We start from the raw sequence: 20,919 nt of genomic DNA, 5'->3' as shown, positions 1-20,919 counted from the left end.
GATAAATTATTTTTTGAAAACAAACAAGTCCTCAGAAAATAGGATGGATGTAGAAATGCCATATGTTTTAGTCGCATTTACATATACATGCATCTCGACTGGTCACACCAGTTTAACCTTTGGTTTGAAAGGCCTTAAACTAATCCCTCAATTATGCAAGGACATGCGTCTATAACAAAGACGGTTCAAACTAAAGGTGGCCTGTAAAGCATCAACTGCTTTGCAGTGCTGAAAAAGAGGAAATTTCAAAAAGAAAAGAAAGGCAGTTCATTACTTCTAGAAAAAACAAAATGTTCATTAGAACTGGGTTCAAATACTAATCCTTATCTATTACAACTCAAATTAACAAAACAACTGAGAAAAAAACAAGAATAACAAGGAAAAACCTTGAGCTATCATCAATAACATTTAGCAAACCATCTGGTTCTAATTGTAAGGACCTAGGACAGGAGAGTGTAAATGCATGCTAAATCTGAGTGTTTAGCCATCATATTCTCCCTGATAGAACTTGTTCTCTGGAAAATAAACAGCCACAACTTGATTACCACCAAATTTCCTCCCATTCATCCCTGCTCGGGCTTTTGTAGCACCTTCTATATCTGCATATTCCAAGAACACCTGAAAATAACAAAAGACTTTAGTCATCAACTAACAGCATCAAGAACAAGAAGTACCTGGAAAAGCACTAGGGCAAATGCTATACAGTAAAAGAAAGTCATCTGTAATTACCTTCCCGACTCCTGGTAAAGCTTCACTGTCTGCATTTGGGCGTGGGATAACAACATTCACCAACGTACCTGCATATAAGGTGTAAAAATATGCAAACCGCGATTTTTCAAATCAATGATTTTTTTTAAAGAAAAAAGGAAAAGAGTTTCAAGCAAATATAAATAGGGGATAATGAAGTCTTCTGTCTGTGTATGTTAGGCCTGATTCTTTATAGCAGAATGTGGGACTACAAAAGGCTGTAAAACAGACATACAACACAAAAGAAAATAAAGAAAATCAATTACTATGTAAGAAGCCTCACAGGAGAAAACAAAAAGAGGCTAACTAAGAAACCCTCGCAGGAAGGGGGAGAAAGATGCACAACAGGAGAAGGGGGCTGGGGAGGGGGCTAATTCCTGAATATATATATATAGAAAATAATAGACAGCTCAGAGGTTTTACCAAATTTCCCGCCTTCTGTTCTCATATCTTCCAAGATGTCTTCATATTCCTCATCATCTTTAAGTTCATCCGGATTAACAACTTGAGTCAGGCATACTACTTTAGTGGGAAGAGGTTGTAACATAAGTCTCTGCATAAATAAAAGGCGTCCATTAAGTAACCTATAAAAACTACCAAACTGGAAACAGAATAAGATAATTGGTTTAAAAATGGATGTGGACATAGATGTAATTGGGAAATTAAGACGATGCAATTTTCACCTGCAAGGCAATCTGCTGTTGTGCATGCAATAGTACATTCTCTTGCTCAGGCTTAGGTTGGTTAGCACCCTGGTTGGCACGCCTGACTGTGAGAGTTTTATCACCCATTTTGATTCCATTAAGGGCAGCGCAAGCTATGTCTGTAACTGAAAGATCTTGGTAAACACAAAATGCGTATCCTTTTGAGTTCCCAGTTTCTCTGTCTTTAACTAGATCAAAACCCCGTAGAGGCCCAAAAGATTCCAATAACTCTCTGATTTGTGCCTCTGTGAAGTAATAAGGAAGTCCACCGACAAATATGCGGTCTGGACCCTCGAGTCCACCAGCCGAGCCTGGGGTTAAACCAACTGCAGCCAGGTTCAGATTGGGATTGGGCTGGCTTGGACCAAGTGTTGCAGCAAGAGAAGGATTATAGTCACTAGGTCTCCTCACCTTGACAGGTGCCCCCTGGAATTTTTTTTTTTTTTTTTTTTTTTTTTTTTTTTTTTGAGAGAGAAAAAACAATTCAATAGGTCAGTATCACATAACAGCAAATACCACACAGATCAGAGTATTGAGCTAATTAAGATCCAACAACAGCTTCAATTACCTCAAAAATAATCCCATCCAAAGCCATTGCATTACTGGCCTCCTCAACAGATCTCATCTCCACAAATGCAAACTTCTTTTCATGATTAATATAGACATTCACAACAGCATCACCAGGACCAGCAGTGTTTCCCCCAATTGCAGCCATAACTTGGCTAAAAAAGGTTGCTACGGACTGCAGAAGAAAATAATAGGTTACTATGAGAACTCATATAAACAACATCATACAAATCAAAAAAAAAAAAGGATAGCATATGAAACCTGTTCGTTAGCAGTAGGGGGAAGTCCTCCAACATATACCCGCCGAGCATGCCTGGTAGCCTGGTGCAACAATATATATTCAATTAGTGTTAATTAAAGAAGTTCTCATGGATGCATACTTCAATGAAAATGGATTAAAAGGGAAAATGTAATGCATGTTTAATCCTGCGAACCTGTTGTGTCATTGCTTGAACTGGCATAACAGGAAGAGCACCAAACTGCTGCAGGGCAACCAATGACCCAAAGTTACTAAAATTCAAAGATCCAGATAAATTACAAACTGCACAAAGGGGCAAGACATACCTGACCAGTTCCTAAAGGGAACATATTTGGAAACATTCCAGAAATAGCAGGATTTGTCCCAGGAATCTGACCTGCAGAAGGTAATTTGATTATAATTAGAACACAATCATAAATCAAAAGCATACTCTAATGCATTCAAGGTACCAAAACTGACCCCTGCAACATTTTCTAATAGAATAATTAAGTCCTAACTCTTACAATAATTTTATCAAAAGAGATGAAAGGAATACATCATTTATTCAAGTTCTGGTGGAAATATTTGCAAGACTACCAAAACAGGCAATAGTTGCCAGTTGAAGACGAACAAGAACCATCAAACCGGTGCACTGATTCCTCCTTGTACATAAAAGCTACAGAAGTCGGCTCACTCCCATAGTCAGCACAGTGGGGCAAGTAGCCCAACGTTGCCTTCTTACAACAAAAGATGGGAGACCAAAAACAAACAAACAAACACGAAACACAAGAAAAACCAAAAACTCTCTCAGTTCCAGAATTATTTCACCAAGCAATAAATAACAATAAGAGTATATACCCATTCAGATACCACAGCTTTAAGAAGCTATATATACATAATAAAAGAACAAAATACTGCTTACCAAAATGACATCATGTAATTGCTACGAACTTTCCACACTATATCACACAAAAACAAAGGCAGCAGTTAAAAAATATGACAATTTTTAAACTAATTAAGGAGGGTACAAGTACCTGCAGCAGCAGCTGCTGCAGCTGCACCAGCCAACATTGCAGATGGAGGAGGAGCCATATCAAAACCACTGATCCGTTTGCTGCAAGCAGAAATAGTTAGCATGTCAAGAGCAAACGCGAATAAATAAGTACACTGACATAAAAGTATCCTAAATTTAGGTAGCTACTGTAACAGCCCAGACTGACCAAGATATTGTCTACTTTGGGCCACAAGCCCGCACGGTTTTGTTCCTGGGCGCCGACACAAGGTAGGCCCATACCCTCCTTACACCCTGGCCAGACCACCCAAAAGGCCTCTTGACAGTCTAAAATCTGTTCTTACTTATATACATTACTTGCACCTTGCACTTAACCGATGTGGGATTCGCCTAAGGTGTTACATTAACCCCCTTCGGGACTCAGCGTCCTCGCTGAGGTTTGCCCCACCACCGGCCAGAGGAACAAGGCTTGGGCTCTGATACCAAGCTGTAACAGCCCAGACTGACCAAGATATTGTCCGCTTTAGGCCACAAGCCCGCACAGTTTTGTTCCTGGGTGCCAACACAAGATAGGCCTGTACCCTCCTTATGCCCTGGCCAGACCACCCAAAAGGCCTCTTGACAGTCTAAGGTCTGTCCATACTTATGTACATCACTTGCACCTTATACTTAACCAATATGGGATTCGCCTTAGGTGTTACAGCTACCATGCTCAACTCAAAGATAAAATGACTGTTGTCCTCAGCTGAAGAAAATCTTAATACCAAAGCATACCTCTTTGACCGTGAGCGGGAACGGGAGCGGGATTTGGATCTGCGCTCAGATTTACCCCTTGAAGGAGATCGTGATCGATGCCTATGTCTGTCTTCTTTGTCCCTATCGTAATCTCTCCGCCTGTGAATTTGACATTATCCAATAAATTAATGACAAATTTCATAACAGATGAATGAAATAAGAAGTAGAGCAGTATTCAGATATAGTTTCAAATGAGTAATGAATTTTAATCACCTGTCCCTGTCATAGTCTCGGCTTCGGTGATAATCATCGTCATCTCTATCTCTACCCCGTTCCCTCCTTTCACTCCGATCTCTGTCTCTGTGCCGATCACGATCTCTGTGGTGACGGTCACGGTCCTTTTCCCGATCTCTTTCCCTATCCCTGCTCTTCTCTCTACTCTTGTCCCTCTCACGATCCCTATCTCTGTCTCGATCCCTTTCCTTATCCCGCCCTTTCTCTCTTTCCTTTTCCCTACTTCTTGATGACTCTCTCTCATGCTCACGGGACCCATGCTGCAATGGAAACTTTTATTAACATGATTATAGAATACTAAAGAATACAGAATACAGATAAATCATAAAATCTGGGAAAGATAATAACAAAGGTACTCAATAGCATAACATGTATCTCTATATGAGGTTAACAATTAAAACTTAAAACAGGACTTCAGCAAAGTATGATGGAGTTAAACAAAACACTTCAAAATTACTTAGTTGGGAGAAAAGTGGAGAATTTGACCTATCTACTGATCACAAAGAAATGCAACTCTTTTGAAATCCCCTATTGTACATCTTTATATAGTGAAATTCAATACGATTGCTTCAAAGTGGGTATCATCACAGAGAGCAACATCAACCAATAATTAATTTATTAGAAGATGCAAAAAGAAAGCAGTTGCAGCGACTAAAAGTGGTGCACAGAACTGACCAAAAAGCTAGATCAGACCCAAAAACAATACCTCCTTGAGTTAACAAAATCACTTCCAAATCTTTCACAATCAATTGCAAGAAGAAAAAAAGGCCGTAAATAGTACACTCTTTTTTCAATTACAAACACTTTCTAGGCAATCCAATGTTCAAAACCCTAAATTAGTGCATAACTTCGAGCATACAGCTTAACATGATTTAATAAGAAAATTCACTCACAAATAACAAAATGGATACAAACAATTGTATATAGGTGAAAACCGTAAAATACCCTAGAAACTTCAAAAATGATTCCAGTCTGTCTCTTCCAAACAATTAGCCCAAAATAAAACAATATCGAAGTTTTTTCCTCATTAAAGCCATAACCGAAACAAGTGTAAATTCTCAATACCTGAGATTTGGAATCGCTGTGATCGTCGGCGCCGCCATGGCTATGGCTGCTAGCTCGAGGCTGGGGGGAGGAGCCACCACGAGCAGAGCCATAGTTATCGTGTTCGAAGTCCGCACCATTACCGTCGTAACTTCTTCCTTCGTAGTCAGTCATATTTGGATTAGATTGATATTATTATTATAATCACTATTATTATTCTCGCTGTGTCCTCTTTTCTGGCTCTGGTTCAGCTGTTTTATGGTCACTACCAGATTTAACCTGTGAGCTTGAGACCCAGAATCCAAAATCGAAGAAATTGGAGAATTCTAGGGCACGGAATTGGGTTCCCGTATTTATGCAAGGAATGGTGGTGCCTGGAAATCGTAATCTGGTAAAAATCAACAAATCATAGGGTATCATGGTAAAATCATCATAAACGGCATTGCAATTTGCATACCAATCTCTTCTACTGTCGGTTTGGCGGGTGCAGTAAAAAAAAGTGCTGCTTCTGTTAATTATATTTAGAAATTATTATTATTTATAAATAGTGTCTGTTGATTTCTTATTTTGGGCACAATGATCAATCACTTGAATAATATTAAAAGAAGAAAAATTATATTTCATTACGAAAATAAAATGTCTGATTACCATTTTAAAAATGTAATTGTAATTAAATTGATTGTTATTATCATAAATTACTTTAGCATTAGACCTACAAGTTAAAGACAAATTTAAAAAGAAAAAAAAAAATTAACCATGGGGTTAGTAACAGTCTGTTAGAATTCATGCTGCTAAGTTTATATCTGTCTTACATATTTAGAGTATAGTAAACATATAAAAATTATTACCATTAAACTTATTTTTTTCAAATTAATAACTTTACATAATTATTTTATTTATAATTATTCTAAAAATTTTTAATTAATATTTTTTATTTACATAAAATAATATATATCCTTAATAGACATTTTATATTTTAAATGAGCATAATTATTATTTTGCTCTCCACAAACATATTGAAAAATTAAGGCATAAGTTTCATTGCTATTGCTTTAAGAAAAAGAAAAAGGTTTTATCTCTATTTAAAGGTAAAAGGTGTAGGCTGAAATAGTTAAACAGAGACAATTATGCACAGACGTCAAATGTAAGAAATAAAATAGAGAAGCTTTATGTTACTCTCACAGTACCATATTCTAAAAATTAAATAAAAATAAAAAAAGAAACAAAATTTTCTCTTAACGGGCAAATCGGACTGTAAACTATCCATTGGTTTGAAACTCTCACTTATGAACTGCTTGGATATAGCCATATGAGTGTCAGGATCTCAGGGCGGCTTCCTTTTAACATCATCAGGTTTAGAACACATCTTGCCAGTTAGCAATATACCTCCCCAATGTACAACCAACAAGCGTCTTTCCGCACACTGCTAAATAGTATGAATTGATGAATGTTGTTGCCGCCCGATCCTGCTAATTAACAAAGCACTTTATGTTATGAACTCAGAGAAAGAAATCACAAGTTACGTCATGTTGGTAAAAATATGAATGAAAGTTAGATTATGGTATCAGATCTTCATATGCTGTCAAATCCAGAATTTTATACATAATGAAGTTAGTAAAAATTTCATCTGTACCTTGTAACTATTTCCTCATCCTCTAAACGTAAGGTGTGATACAAAATCATGAAGGCTTTCCATCACCACTCTTCAAGACCCATGCAGAAGCTTTGGATTCACAAAAATCAGTCATGACCTGGAAATTTAAAAAAAAAAAAAAAAAATCAGTCAAATTTTTACAGTCCACATTAGAAATAATGAGATAAAATCATCTTGTTTTATTAAATATTGAGATGTTTGCAACTAGTTTATACATTTTGTGGAGCAATGAAATATACAAATTTCCAAAGTTTATGTTAACTTGGTGCAATGTTTCAACATTATTCAATTCAATAGTGCTTTCCACAAATTTGTAATGCTTTGACAAAATTAAACCCCATCTACTCCCTACCAGAAAAAAGGTAAAAAAAGAAGAAGAAAGAAGGGAAGTCACTGAAATCCCTACCAGAAAAGAGGTAAAAAAAGAAGAAGAAAGAAGGGACGTCACTGAAATAAAAAATTCATTGTCCTGGGGTTTGAACTGATCAGATTCCAATATAGCAGATACCATTTAGTCCATCATTTATAGATGCTTAAGTCAGAAGCAGCTGATAAAACCATAAAAATAACATTTTTTTAATCCTTAAGGCCAGAATGAGAAAATATTAGCGAAAATTGCCTCATGAATTTTTTGCTAATCATCATGGGAGGAAGTAATTCTTCAGATAGGATTAAATAATAAAAGCAGGTAACCTACATGGATGAAGTTACCAGATTCGTGATGCATAAATAAGAGTTGCAACCAATGAACCATGAATATCTTTTTCAAGTTCCAGAATTCATAACCAAAATTAAGCCCTTTTCAGCCATATCCTAAATGAAAATAAAAATCCCTCAACCTAGGGCTGAGCATTATCTAATGAGGTTTGCACGTATGATTTTCCAAATCACAAGGTTTAAAAGGTTGAAACTTTAAAGCTAACCAAGAATATAAAATAAACCATTGCTTCACATCAAAGAGTTGAAGAATAAAATAAATAGGGGGGACTACCAATTCTGCTAATGCAGTTCTGTGTCACTGACCTTGGTATATTCAGTTGTGTTAATATCCCTCTTCAAAACAAGCTTGGCTGCTTCATAGACTTCAGACTTCTTAAGCTTTGCATTGGGACCCCTCGCCAATAGGAGATCAATTACAACTTTCCTGAAATGTAGGACCATGAGTCAGAAGAAAGGAGAATTGAAATTAACATTAATGTATTATAGTTGAGAAAAGGCTTGGGAAGACTACGATTACCTCAACACATCATATTGCGGGTGATCTGGAGATGACTTCAGAACATAAGAACCATGAATATTGGTTGCAACTTCACTTATGATTTCTTGAAGCTCCTCTAGAGGTGCATCAGCACCATCTGCTGCAAGTTTTGCAATCCTAGGATCTGCCTTTGGAAGAGTAGACTGAGAAACAGCCAAGTCCCGCAAACCTTGGCGAATCAATTCAAAGCTGCAACGAAATTGTCATCATCCCACAAAATTAGTGCAAAGAAAATTGCAAGACAAACTTTCACCAATTTGTGACAACAGTATGCTCAAGTTAACATTTGTTTAAAGGCCTCATGATCTAATATGTCCTCAATGCTCAACTTAACGTTTGCAATTTGTTTTCTTCTAAAGTTTCAATTTTATCCCAATTTACAAACTTAGTTGCACTTGTTTCCAAGCGAGAAGATCAAAATTGAAGTTGAAAAATAACATTATATACTTAAACAGAAAGAACGCTTTTTTAGAGGTCGTCTGAATTGGTGGAATTTAACCATTCCATGAATTTGTCAGATTCTTTTGTTTGGTTGAGAAAAAATAGATCACAATACATGAAATTTATAAATTTCATCAATGCCTCAATTCCACCATTTTGGAGAGAGAAATATTGTCTCAAAGGTGGGAATTTTCAATTCCATTGTTGCTTACTAATGATAGAATACTTAATTTGATTTCAAAAATACTCTCCAAATTCATGGATTTTGATATCTAAACAAGTGAGGGAATGTGAAATTCCATAATACATTGGTTTATATCCCATTGTTTTTATGAAATCCATGGATTTCTTATTCCATCAATCCAAATCACCACTTAATAATTTCCCCCTTTTCTCACTCTCCGGACCACGGTTCTCACCTTCAAAGGGAAAATCCTACAATTTCTCCCCATTTCTTTTCTCTCTCAACCAAAGAAACCCAATACAATAATGGTTGTTTCACATCTTCATTAATGTGGTGAAGTCTAGAGAGGAAATGGTGGAGACTGGAGAGAGCGAGAGTATAAGGATCTGTGTGTGAAAATGGAATTAGTAATTACAAAATTTAAAAAATGAAAAGCATACCTGCAAACCTTGTGAGTTTGAAGAACTTTTGGCAGGACCTTTAGTAAAGCTTCTCGACTTTCAGATGTTATAGTTGTTCTAATGGGCACTCTATTTACACTTGCACTTTTGGGTGCAATTTTGTGAGGATCGAGTTCTTTTGTAAGATTATGAGCCAAGGTGGGCTGTCGTTTATCATTTTGTTTTCCACCTTTACTTGAAGAAGAAAGAAAGCCGGTCAATTTTTTCTCTACTCCTTCCCAAATTACTACTTGCTTTTTAACAACTTCAGGGTGGAGTTTCATAAATGCTGCATCTGGTGACTCTTTAAACTTCCAATCCCTGAAGGAAGGCCTTTCAACAGCAAACAAATTGAGAAAGGCTCTGACAGGTTCTTTAAGCCTCGCGGGCAAGCTGGTAATTTGTGAAGTGCTGATCACCAAACTCTTGCTAAATAAAAGAAGAATATAATCTCTAGCAGGAGGTTTGTAAACTTCCTTTGAATCTGGAAACAGCAAAGCAGTCCTTGGAGCCCAAAGTCCCTGCACTAATTGTCCATGCTTCTGAACAACTGTTAAGACATCTTCAACAGTGTCCTCTGGAGCAAAGTGCTTAAGAACACTAAACCTTTGAACTGGAGGCCCCTATTAGAAATGAACACGGGTGTTATCAAAGAGGACAAAACAGAATTGGTAGCAGCTTTCAAAAATGACAAAAACTGCACCTCAAAAGAAAAAAAAAAAAAACATGCCTTTCCTATCAAAGTTTTAAATTCTTCCTTCAAAATACTAGAAACAAATGGCTGACAGTGAGAAAGAGACAAACTCAAACGCTTATACGACTTTAAAGGAATGCCAACATGGCGGAGAAGCATCTCTCAGTCGGGGTCCTCAGACATGTAATAGAATGAATTCTATTGGGATCTTTGAATGCATAAATATTCTCTCAGTTGTAGACCTAGAAGGAAACCTTTAGACATAAACAGAAACGTGAATCATAAACACACAACTCCTTAACGATATGCTAACCTAATGGTTATGTTTTTGTTGTAGGTTATTCCTTAAAAAAAAAAGTTTGTTGTATTAAATATTTTATCTCTTGATTGGTTTGCATGAATTATGAGCATGGCAAGGCTCATGTTTCACTATTTTACACTGTGAAGTGGCTTGCACATATATCTGGAATCACCTCTCACTTTAGCATTTTTGGAGAGTAGTGGATTAAGCCCAAAACCATTAGAGAGAGCTTTTGGTTTAAAATGGAAAGTGATTGGAAGCAGGAAAGGTGCCAATATGCTTTGGAATTGTGGTTTTGTCGCAATTACATGGAGTTGTTGGGTGGGGAGTAATGCATATATCTTCAAATATCAAAGCAATTTCATTATTGCGGGACAAGGTGGCTTTTCTAATTGGAGGGGTCTCTTTGAATGCTATCCAACTCTATTGGAGGGGTCTCTTTGAATGCTACCCAACTCTATTGGAGGCATTACTTTTTATCTTATGTTTTATGTTTCTTGTTGGTCATTTTTTGAGCTATAGGAAGATCTCTTGTCCTCAACAGTATTACATTCATTTCTTCCTTTCTTTCTTTCTTAACAATACTTGCTGTTCTCCAAACAAAATGCTCAACTCTTTGAAAGACAAACATCTTGATATATCCTAAGTCACTAACATGTCCAACTAGTTATGGTCAAACCTACTACATCACAAAGACATGTGCACACAAACACACAATATTCAGACAAGTGAAATTCATGCAACTCGACAACCATCATTACAAAATCAACAAAGGATGCACATCCATTGTCTTGAGTAAGCACAAACCTCTATAAGCAATTTCTTCATACGTTCTTCTAGTGGCAAAGACAGCAAAAATCTGAAAACATCAAATCACATCTTTAAAATCCTAAATGACAAACAAAACAGGTATGTGAAAACATAGTTATTAATGGGCGCCTTCACTTAGGCACAGCTGGGTTTATGCTGCCAAATTTTTTCCGATTTCTCTTTTACTTCATTCTCGTTTAATTAAACTCAACATCTTAAAAAATACAGGGCTATGCAGCCAAAATTTTTCTGATTTGCAAAATTGCAATAAAAAATAGAAAATATCATTTACAATAATAATTATTGTAATCTGGTATTAGAAGGAACTGATAATCATATTCTGTGGTTACTCAAGCAATTGAGGACGATTATTATTAATTTTGAGAACAATTAATTTAATGTTTATTATTTAGTAGGATGTAGGAACTAGGAACGAATGCAGAATTATAATTCTTGGCATTGGAGGAAGTTTTCATATTATTATTAACCCCAACATGCACCCCAACCCAAAACAAAAGAAAACATTGTCAATGAAGGTGGATCTGGTAGACTTCAAAGATGCATATTCATGCTGTATTTTGCATCTATGCATTTTTTAAGCATGAACAATAGGGAAAAAACATAATTGCAATTCAAAACACCTGTAAAATTAAATAAAAAAATAGCCAGTAATTGGAAGAGTGGAATAACCTTCTTGAAGGACCTTTAGATTTAGCATTGTTGGATGCCACAGGACACAATGAACTCATATAGTCGTACCTTCAAGTACCATAATGCAAAAATCAGCGTACTCAATGCTTCAGAAAGGTAAGCATAAGCTTAACACTCTTTCAAAAATGTTTTTGCTGAATAACTACTGCTTAGGTAAAAAATGATAAAGAAAATCATACGGGCTCATTGTAAACTCCATGGGAGAACCTTCTTCAGCCATCATTTTCTGCAGATAACTAGAAGAGAAATCACTTTTGGAGCCATGGTACTTGAGCGAAATCCAAGACTGGAACGAAAAAGAAAAAGAAAGGGAAAATACAGAATACAATCAATTCACTGTTTTCAGATAATTTAGTGAAAAGCACTAAAGAAATAATAAACCATAAAATTGGTTAAAATGGTAATAATATCCCATCATGAAACGTATCACTTACAGCTCTAAAATATAATTCACCTAAGTCAACTTCTGAAAATTACTACATTATTTCCTAACACAACTCTGATCCATTAAACTTCACAAACTCTTCAACAAATTCAATTTACTGGTTAACTTCAGGGAGAAAAATAAAAGAGAAAGAAAAATACTCCCCTATCCAGGAAGAAAAACTTCCAAAAGAACCATGGAACAACAGCTAAATAACACAAACAACAATGTGTTAACAACTAACATTCCTACAACAAAAATAAATTAATTTATACATATAAATTAAAAAATTAGATGTAAAACTCTTTTACCTTCTCGGCATCTGAAATTTGATCATTTGCTACCTCTGTCCGCTTGATCTGCACCAACACGCATAAAATAAATAACCCTAGGTACTCAGAACTATTAAGTACTAGACACAACTAAACCTTAATCAATCCAGATTATGAAAATGTTTAGAAAGTCTGAAGCTACTATATCCTTCTTCACTTTCCCCCTAAGTCATACAAGATTAAGTGCACAGATGTAAACTAGGCAGTTTTCTGTGCTTCACACGATTGTATAATATTTCATGATTTAAATATTATCATGTAGAACTAAAAATTCTTTTTCTAATTAAAGTGAAACATGATTCTTAAGTAACAGGTGAATTAAAATAAAAAGGCAAAAGGTTTATTCAAATTAAGATGGCTATGTCATCATTTTATTAGAACAAGGCACATGCAAAAAGGACATTAGTTGCAAATATTTATTTTTGATCAATTTCTGCCTTTGTTGATCCAAAATCCATATAATTAATACCTTTTTTCACCTGCAATATTAATATAGAACAAACTTAATCTTAAAATTTTATCACAAAATTAATTTGGCACATGCATATAATGACATTAGTTGCAAATCTTTATTTTGGTCAATTTTTGCCTTTGCTGATCCAAAATCCATATAATTAATATCTTTTTTCACGTGCAATATTAACACAGAACAAACTTAATATTAAAATTTTATCTCAAAATTAATTTTGTATAATTTTATCCCAAACATTCTTAACCTAACAATATTAAACTAATTGAGAATTTCAAACTATAAGGGAACTTCAAGAGCCATTGTGTTTAAAAGCCAATTAGAGAGTAATTTTGAAAGAGATATTAGGTGAGGATCCATAAAAGCCATAAATTAGATAGAGGTAAGGGAGACTTATTTTCTCTCCAAAATCTTTAAATTTTCCTAGCTAAGTTAAAACCAAATACTTAAATTTTAGAGAGTTTCAGTCTCCAAAGAGAGCGTCACTTCAGAGTCCATGATTCTCCTTTATATATATATATATATATATATATATATGCATAATATGGAAGCTGATTGCAGATTTTGAGAGTGTTGAAAGTGAGTTTCATATCCATTAGGCCCAGAAGTGACATTCAGGAGGCCATACAACAAATTACAGCATGTAATCATGGTTTTGGCAATTTGATTGAGGCTTTGTGCGTGTTGTAAGTTAGAGAAAGATAGAGAGAACCTGCTTCTTTGATGGACCAATAGGCTTCCCTTCACTAGAATCTCCAATCTTAACAGTAGGATCTATGTTAAAAGAGGCAATGTTCCTCCTTTTCAAGTCATTGGAATTAACATGTTCCAAAGATGGTCGAAGCTGCACCACTGCATGAATTGGATTCAGGTGTAGCTGCAAGATGATAAATAACCCAAAGCCTCTTAGAACGGGATATTTTTAACAGTAGTTGGAAATAATTTACAGCATTAAGCCGCACAATCATGATGGTAACTTCTTTTTCAAACAAGATTCAAAGCATGAATCAGAATCCGAACTTAATCGCAAGCTCTAATACATCTTTTTTTTTTTTTTTTAAATATTGAATTAAAACATATGCCATATCGGCGGAATTGGTAACATTAACAATTCCCTTCCTATGCTAGCTTAGGCCTTACCAGATACAAATGTTAAAGGATGTGCCTACGTGTGCAACATACATGTGTATCTGTGTGTGTAACTCTAAAGAGAAGAGAAGATTGCACAATGTGTTGCCACATCATTCAATTTCAGAATTTGATTCAACTGATTTCGAATTCATTAAATGTTAATAGCATTAGTCAATATTGGAAGTTGGATTTTTATTTTTCTTTTTTGTCATTAGCCTAAATTGATTGTCACCCGTTACAGTATGTTAAAACAGAAAATCAACAGAACAAGAATCATACCTTGTTACCAATCAGAACTCCAACTGCATAGCCAGTTGTACAAGATGGCATAAATGAAGATGACAGAGTCTAAGCAAATCCACGAAATATGATTATTAGATTATATTATAATAATAACATTATGGACATATACCAAGTCTTATATATATATAACCAGGTTACAAGAATATAAAGTACCTCAAAGGAATTCACAAAATCAATCAACTGAAACATTAATTAAATTTGATTGAAACAGAAACCCAACCACCACAGACAAATAATCATCATTGATTGTAGAGTAGAATAACAAAACAGATATTACTAGATTTTATACCTAAAATGTATCCCGATTACAAAAAAAATTTGAAACCCAACTAAGTAAAAAATGAATAATATTTGCAGCCTTAGAATCTCAAGGCACAAAGTTTAACTGTGATAGAACATACTTAGGCATCAACTATGGCTAGACTTGGACAATAAATATATCTTCATGGATCATAAAGACCCTATATCCACATTGGTTTCACCTTGACTATTACAAAACAAGGAAAAATTCCGAACAAATGGGCCTTTATTTGAAATGCAAAATTAGAGGCAAACCTGCTTTTTCAGATTGAGTTTACTGGCTTGAGCAGGATCCCAGTTGGTAGTCTCATCTATAGACAAATCAACCTGCACTTCCGTGCTTTGAGGTTTCACTCTAACCTACCAAAAAAAATATATTAAAAAAGAACAACCCTTTATGTCTCTCTTTCTCCTGGAAAGATAAGAACAAAGAAAAAATCTATTAAACCAAAATAATTACCTCCTCGCATTTTTCATCCAATTCGTATGGTCTCCAGCACGGCCTCAAAGGATATTGCATAACATATAACTGAACCCAATTTTTCCAGAAACAAGAACAACAAAATAAAAAATAGAATGGCATATACAAATGCAGTGAATATATCGAAAGAGAAACACAGAAGTTTTACCTGAGTGTCAGAATCGATGGAGGGCGTAAAGAAGACATCAATTTCACGAACAATCATATCCTCTTCTTCTTCTTCTTCCCCTCCTTCAGCTTCTTCTTCGTGTTTGTCTTCATCCATGGGATCATTCACCTTCGGCAGCGCCCTGACCTCCACCTTACCATCAATTTCCATTTTCACATGACCATTGTTGGAGACCGATGGTTCAGTCTTAGGTGCGGTTTCGATTTTAGGTTTAACTTCTTCCTCTCCTTCATTTTTCTTATCAGAGAATGCTTTTTGAGGTTCTACTTTCGGTACCGAAACCGATTCCTGTAGTTCTGGTTTTGCACTTGGCTCTGTTTTCACTTTTTCTTTTGGCTGGGGCTTGAATTTGGAGGATTTAGGCGCGAATTTAGATGTTCGTGAAGGAACCTGTTTCGGTCCGCCCAGTTCATCGAAGTCATCCAGGTCCATACTTCAGTATCTCCGGCGGTGGCGTATGTTTCACACTCTCACGGATGCTCCGGTGACTGAAGTGAAGAGGCTTGGTCTAGTGGGGCTGTTGGCTTTCGCTCAATGCCAAGAGAAAATAAAATATATATTTCACGAGTCATTTTGGTTGGATGATGAGGGGGCCAAGCGGTGTCATTTAGAGAAACTAACTGGGTTAAGAATGGGCCTGTGGTGTGGATCTAGAACTAAAGGTCTTTAAGGTTTTGGGCCGAACTAGATTGGACTTGATCTCAAGCCCGACAAGAAAACTTTTTAGCCTGATAGAAAAAATAAATTATACAATTCGATAAGAAAAACTTTCCTCTACAGCAAAAGGGTGTTTGTTCTTTTAAATTTAAAAAAATTTACAATTTATAGATTTGGTTCGACTCGAGTCCCTCGACTCAACTCAACTCAACTCCACATATAACTTTCTCTGAAAGTATCAAAAGTTTTCATGTTATAAGTTTACACCATCATTTTCTACTCAAATCCACAAAAAAAAAAAAAGTTTATTGGACTATCATTTTCCTTTTGATTTATAAATAAAATCAGTAGTTTATATTATCACACATAAACCCTAATATTATATATAGTTCTTTAAATAATGCAATGATAACATGCAAGAAAGGTTGTTCTTGAACCTTCATCTGCCGAGCTAAAGGCCTGCAACCGTGTCTTTAATATTCATTATGGATTTTAATAGCAATAATTATTAAAATTTTATAAATATTTATCGATTAACCACTATCGATCATCAACAATTAAAAATATTTCAACAATCACGGCTGACTAATCTTTTTTTTTTTTAATAATTAGCACAAACAACTAATTAAATTGGTCCTTATAACTCTTCATTAAGATATTTTTCCTAATGCTTACATGATAATGATAATAATGATGACGAAGACAAAAGACACATATGATTAATTGTACCTTCTATTTGAACAACTTATGAACATTCTATACTAAACTGAAGATCACTTTCAAGCCAGTCGTGTCCAGCAAACCCTAATTGACTCGAAAAACATCACAAGATTGGTAAATTTGTGGTAATTGGGATTTTGGCCAAGTGGCAGAAGAAGTCATTCACTTAATCATAGAAAATTTGACTATATTTATTAATAATTGTGCTTTATTAATTAATAGCTTCTTTCTCCATTAAATACAGTCAACTAATCCGAAATTTAGAATGCACTTTGCACCTTAGAGGTTTGGTAAAATGTAAACTTCAATGACAACCCTAATGATTATTCATTATATTTTAGGATAATAATTTTTTTTTTATAATCAGGAGGTATAATCTACTTCTGACCGTGGAGTGTAGATATTTTTAACTCTCTCAGTAAAGTGTGATTCCTAAGAATCAAATTTGTATTTTCATATTTACAGAAAATTGAGTTTACTTAGCACGCAAACCAACTCTTGTTGATAAATGAATATACTCTTTAATTTAGTATATATAGTTTAGATAATAATACGATGTTTTTTTTTTAAATTCAGACCAAAAGCAAATTTGATAAATAAAGTTCATTTGAAGGTGCATTATAATTTTTTTTTTTTTTTTCTGATCCAACCACGAATCTATTATTATACGCACACTTTATAACTTAATAAAGATGAGAAGAATCAGACCTATTGTGTGCTTAGCAATATCTCGTGGCCCCCCCTTTTGAACAATTGTCACGTGCTCCACTATAAATATACTGCAGCAGCAGTATTGCCAGAGATCATGCACTTCACTCGTATCAAAAAACTTTTTTTTCTAAAGGCATCTGGGGTTTCATGTTCTAATTCCTGCCTTTACAGAAAAATTGTAGACTATGTAAGGATGCTTGTAAAGTTAAAGCTTATCTTATATCCAATGTTTTATTTTTAGATATTCTACCATTATATAAATATATATATATATATATATATATATATATATATTTAGCTAACTTGAATTATGTAATTCAATTTAAGCCTTGTGTTACAATTTTAATAATAGATATTGAATGGTTTTTTGTTTTTTTGAAAGAATAAACTTTTATTTATTATTAGAATCTAAAATAAGAAGACTTCAACATGAAAAGGAAACTCGAACCAAATATAAATATCAGCATACGAACAAGATACCCTAATTAAAGGGTAAACGTTTTGTTTTCTAATCTTTTAACACAACTAACAGTCATATCAAATACTTTAGGTCATATTTGGTAACAGTTTTTAATGTAGTATTGTTAAAATACATTTCTATTATTAATAGTGTTTCATAGTGTAACGTTTATATTACTGTTTAAAGTTCGAGGGAGTGAATTATAAAATATTATTCCCTTTAATATTTGATAAAACGCTAGTTAAACAACTAATAACTATTAGAATAGCCGACAATTACTAAAACAATCAATTTTACCAAACATGTCAGGGAAACAAATTGATATTATACCGGTGCTTGTTTGTCCCTGTCAATGTCTTGCAAGAAAAGAGGGATGGAATCAACTTTTAGAAGATGAAAGTTAAAAGATGGATACTTGCACAGCATAGGTTAGATATTCACCTCTCCTCAGCTCTTTTCTTTATCGTCTAAAGTGGGAGAGAAAGGACTGAAAGAATGACAAGTCATTGACTTGTATTTTTCTATTTAGCCAGTAAGTAATTGTGGAAGGAATTGGCAATTTCATGTCTTGGTCCCTAACAAAGAGGCAGGCCCCGCTGCCTCAACTCTTTTTCCAGACCCGTTTATGGTGGTACTGCCCATTTCTTTCTTGTACTTCAGCAAATGGCAGAACCAGAAATTATAGTTAAGTACAGACAATAAGAGTTAATTATTAAAAAATCTTTGAAATTTCCATATTTATTTATAATGTATAATGGATAATTTACCATTTAATTCATAAGTTTTGTTCAAAATTATTATCACACGTTCTACTGTGTAGCGAAATTATTAATTTTTCCCTATGATTTACCCATTAAAATAAAGCAAGATCACATCAGGAATAATAAAATCCATTATAATCTAAATTACAATGCGATTGACATAGCTTAAAGAATAATTTTTTATTTTCAACGTGTTTATACGAAATTTAATATAGAATACGATAAAAAGTCATTTTACACGTTCCTTATATTGAAGTTCGAATTATTTTTTATTAATAAATTAATATGTATGCGTGATGGTATGTATCGGTATTAAATTGAGAAATGACAGATGAAATTAACCCAGTACTTCACCTAATAATTTTATCGATATTCTAAGTTAAAATTCAAATAACTAGAGATTCTAATTAATTTTAATGGTTAATTTGGTATTTCTGACAACTCAAAGCCAAATCTATACCTATGAGTGCATGCCATTTATGGTGGATCAATCGGAAAAATAAATGAGAGGTAGAGGACAATAGATATCCAAAATGTTATTCGTACAACCTTCTTTAGCTATAACTATATACATATAAAAGTGTTCTATCATTCTGCTAATTAATGATTCAAAAGGCAAAACGACAGTCAATGTTAAAAAATCTTATTCATATTAGTTATTAATTCAAACATTTTTATGGTGAGATTCTTTATTAATGATAGAAAAAGATGAGATCCCATATTAAGAAAAAAAACAACTCTAAATATGCATTTATGGTGAATTTGGTTGGAGCCGCGTGAGCAAGATTAAGTTTCGGCTAATGGGTTAGGAACACGCGTGTTATGAATAAAAAAAAAAAAAAAAGAAATGTTAACCTCAACGACTTTAATTATAATTTTTTTTTTTGTTGAAGCAAATACTCAAATAAAAAAAAATAAAAATTGATACACTAATATGAGACTCTCAATTCCTACATCCCTATAGAAAATGAGACCACCAATTGGAAATAAATAAATTCTTATTATTTAGAGTCAAAATAAACTTTGAATATTTCCAAAATTATTAGACAATTTCAGATTAATTAAAGTTGACTTAATTGATAAAATAAATTCAAAAATAGAAGTTATGCATGGATTCAGAATTCATATTTCTTTTCCCTAAAACTGAAGGAAGACAAAGTTCTTAACACTCGCAAAAATAAAAATAAAAATAAAAATAAAAATATTAACTGAGGGACCCATATGATATAATGCATTGTTTGAAAAAAAAAATAATAATAAAGAAGAGGAGAGGCATGCCAAGTCAATGCAAGTGAATCACCAGAAAAATGCATGCCGGCTTTTTGGTTGTATCTTAGAGCCGTATCGTCATTTGCTTAAAAATAATCAAGGATTAGAAAAATTAAACAATAATTTAAACACATTATTATAAGAAGATGATCTACTTTGTCCATAAAGATTAAAGAAAGCTGCTAATTTGGGTCCATCAGTATTTACAGACTCTTTTTCTTTTTTTTTTTTTTTTTTTTTTTTTTTTTTTAAGGTAGGATGGCTTCACTGAAGATAGTATTTAAGTAAAATATCTTAATAATAATAATAATAATAATAATTTTAGATGTTAAATTCCTAATTTTACAGATAAAATTCAATCGGATATAAGTATTTTCCAACTCTAAATTTATTTTAATTGTTTAATTATAAAGTAATTTATTATCTATCTACTATTTTTATGTTAGGTCCAATTAAGAATACATAGATTTATAAAGCCATTGCTATTAGATGGTTTATTTTTGGAGCTATACCAAATTCATTTTTTTTTATTCAATTAAAAAATAAATTTCATTTGTACATCAAATTAACACGTGGAATCATTTAATAAAAGCATTGTATAATTTTTAGCAATAAAAATTCAAACTAAGTCATTTAATTGATAATATAGTAAATAAGTACTTGACTTATAAACTATAATGATAGAAGGTTAGGGCTTACCAAGCATTGTTTATACAAATATTTTCCTTAAAAAATTATCATTTCTTTACATATGTAAATAGTCAACATACCAACAACTAAATATTAATCATTAAATTGACATTTAATGGTTGAGACATCAATAACTAATGATAATAAAATATGTAATTACTATACGTAATTGTGTTTTTTACTAAACACACAAGACCAATTAGCCAAT

General features: G+C 33.7%; 2 protein-coding genes across 5 annotated transcripts; both read right to left on the bottom strand.

Annotated features, from left to right (window-relative positions):
- Window positions 1-243: 243 nt before the first annotated feature.
- On the bottom strand, window positions 244-5,697 carry ATU2AF65A (U2 snRNP auxilliary factor, large subunit, splicing factor). 3 transcript variants are annotated; one of them, XM_012223668.3, is made up of 12 exons: window positions 5,363-5,694; window positions 4,277-4,557; window positions 4,043-4,162; window positions 3,291-3,370; window positions 2,583-2,653; window positions 2,453-2,500; window positions 2,280-2,339; window positions 2,020-2,193; window positions 1,431-1,877; window positions 1,171-1,300; window positions 730-797; window positions 244-618 (listed from the first exon to the last, which is right to left on the bottom strand). In XM_012223668.3, exons 1-12 carry the CDS (start codon window positions 5,513-5,515, stop codon window positions 481-483), a joined length of 1,770 nt encoding a protein of 589 aa, XP_012079058.1. In that variant the 5' UTR covers window positions 5,516-5,694; the 3' UTR covers window positions 244-480. The 3 variants fall into 3 exon arrangements, 2 of the variants coding, with proteins under 2 accessions (XP_012079058.1, XP_012079059.1); XM_012223669.3 differs by having other exon boundaries at window positions 2,453-2,497; XR_002285041.2 differs by having other exon boundaries at window positions 537-618; window positions 730-965; window positions 5,363-5,697.
- A 695-nt stretch (window positions 5,698-6,392) lies between these two features.
- Window positions 6,393-16,016, bottom strand: LOC105639580 (uncharacterized). Of its 2 annotated transcripts, none has more exons than XM_012223675.4 (14): window positions 15,423-16,016; window positions 15,254-15,322; window positions 15,049-15,153; window positions 14,470-14,538; window positions 13,772-13,936; window positions 12,570-12,617; window positions 12,014-12,120; window positions 11,814-11,882; window positions 11,121-11,172; window positions 9,319-9,941; window positions 8,233-8,442; window positions 8,019-8,139; window positions 6,975-7,092; window positions 6,393-6,810 (listed from the first exon to the last, which is right to left on the bottom strand). In XM_012223675.4, the coding sequence occupies exons 1-13, from the start codon at window positions 15,873-15,875 to the stop codon at window positions 7,021-7,023; spliced, it is 2,163 nt and encodes a 720-aa protein (XP_012079065.1). In that variant the 5' UTR covers window positions 15,876-16,016; the 3' UTR covers window positions 6,393-6,810; window positions 6,975-7,020. The 2 variants fall into 2 exon arrangements, with proteins under 2 accessions (XP_012079065.1, XP_012079063.1); XM_012223673.4 differs by having other exon boundaries at window positions 6,393-6,807.
- Between the last annotated feature and the right edge of the window lie 4,903 nt (window positions 16,017-20,919).

The sequence above is a fragment of the Jatropha curcas genome, chromosome 3, assembly GCF_041381405.1.
Source record: "Jatropha curcas cultivar XTBG-Jc1 chromosome 3, XTBG_Jcur_1.0, whole genome shotgun sequence".
In the NCBI taxonomy this organism is placed as follows: Eukaryota; Viridiplantae; Streptophyta; class Magnoliopsida; order Malpighiales; family Euphorbiaceae; genus Jatropha; species Jatropha curcas.
This window is presented reverse-complemented; position numbering and strand designations above follow the sequence as displayed.

Coding starts and splice junctions, on each gene's coding strand:
- ATU2AF65A (XM_012223668.3), bottom strand. CDS start 5,515: ATGACTGACTACGAAGGAAGAAGTTACGACGGTAATGGTGCGGACTTC. Junction 4,163..4,276: donor CGAGACTATGACAGGGACAG/GTGATTAAAATT, acceptor TCAAATTCACAG/GCGGAGAGATTACGATAGGG. Junction 798..1,170: donor AACAGAAGGCGGGAAATTTG/GTAAAACCTCTG, acceptor CCTTATATGCAG/GTACGTTGGTGAATGTTGTT.
- LOC105639580 (XM_012223675.4), bottom strand. CDS start 15,875: ATGGACCTGGATGACTTCGATGAACTGGGCGGACCGAAACAGGTTCCT. Junction 15,323..15,422: donor CCATCGATTCTGACACTCAG/GTAAAACTTCTG, acceptor AATTGGGTTCAG/TTATATGTTATGCAATATCC. Junction 12,121..12,569: donor AAATTTCAGATGCCGAGAAG/GTAAAAGAGTTT, acceptor TTTTCGTTCCAG/TCTTGGATTTCGCTCAAGTA.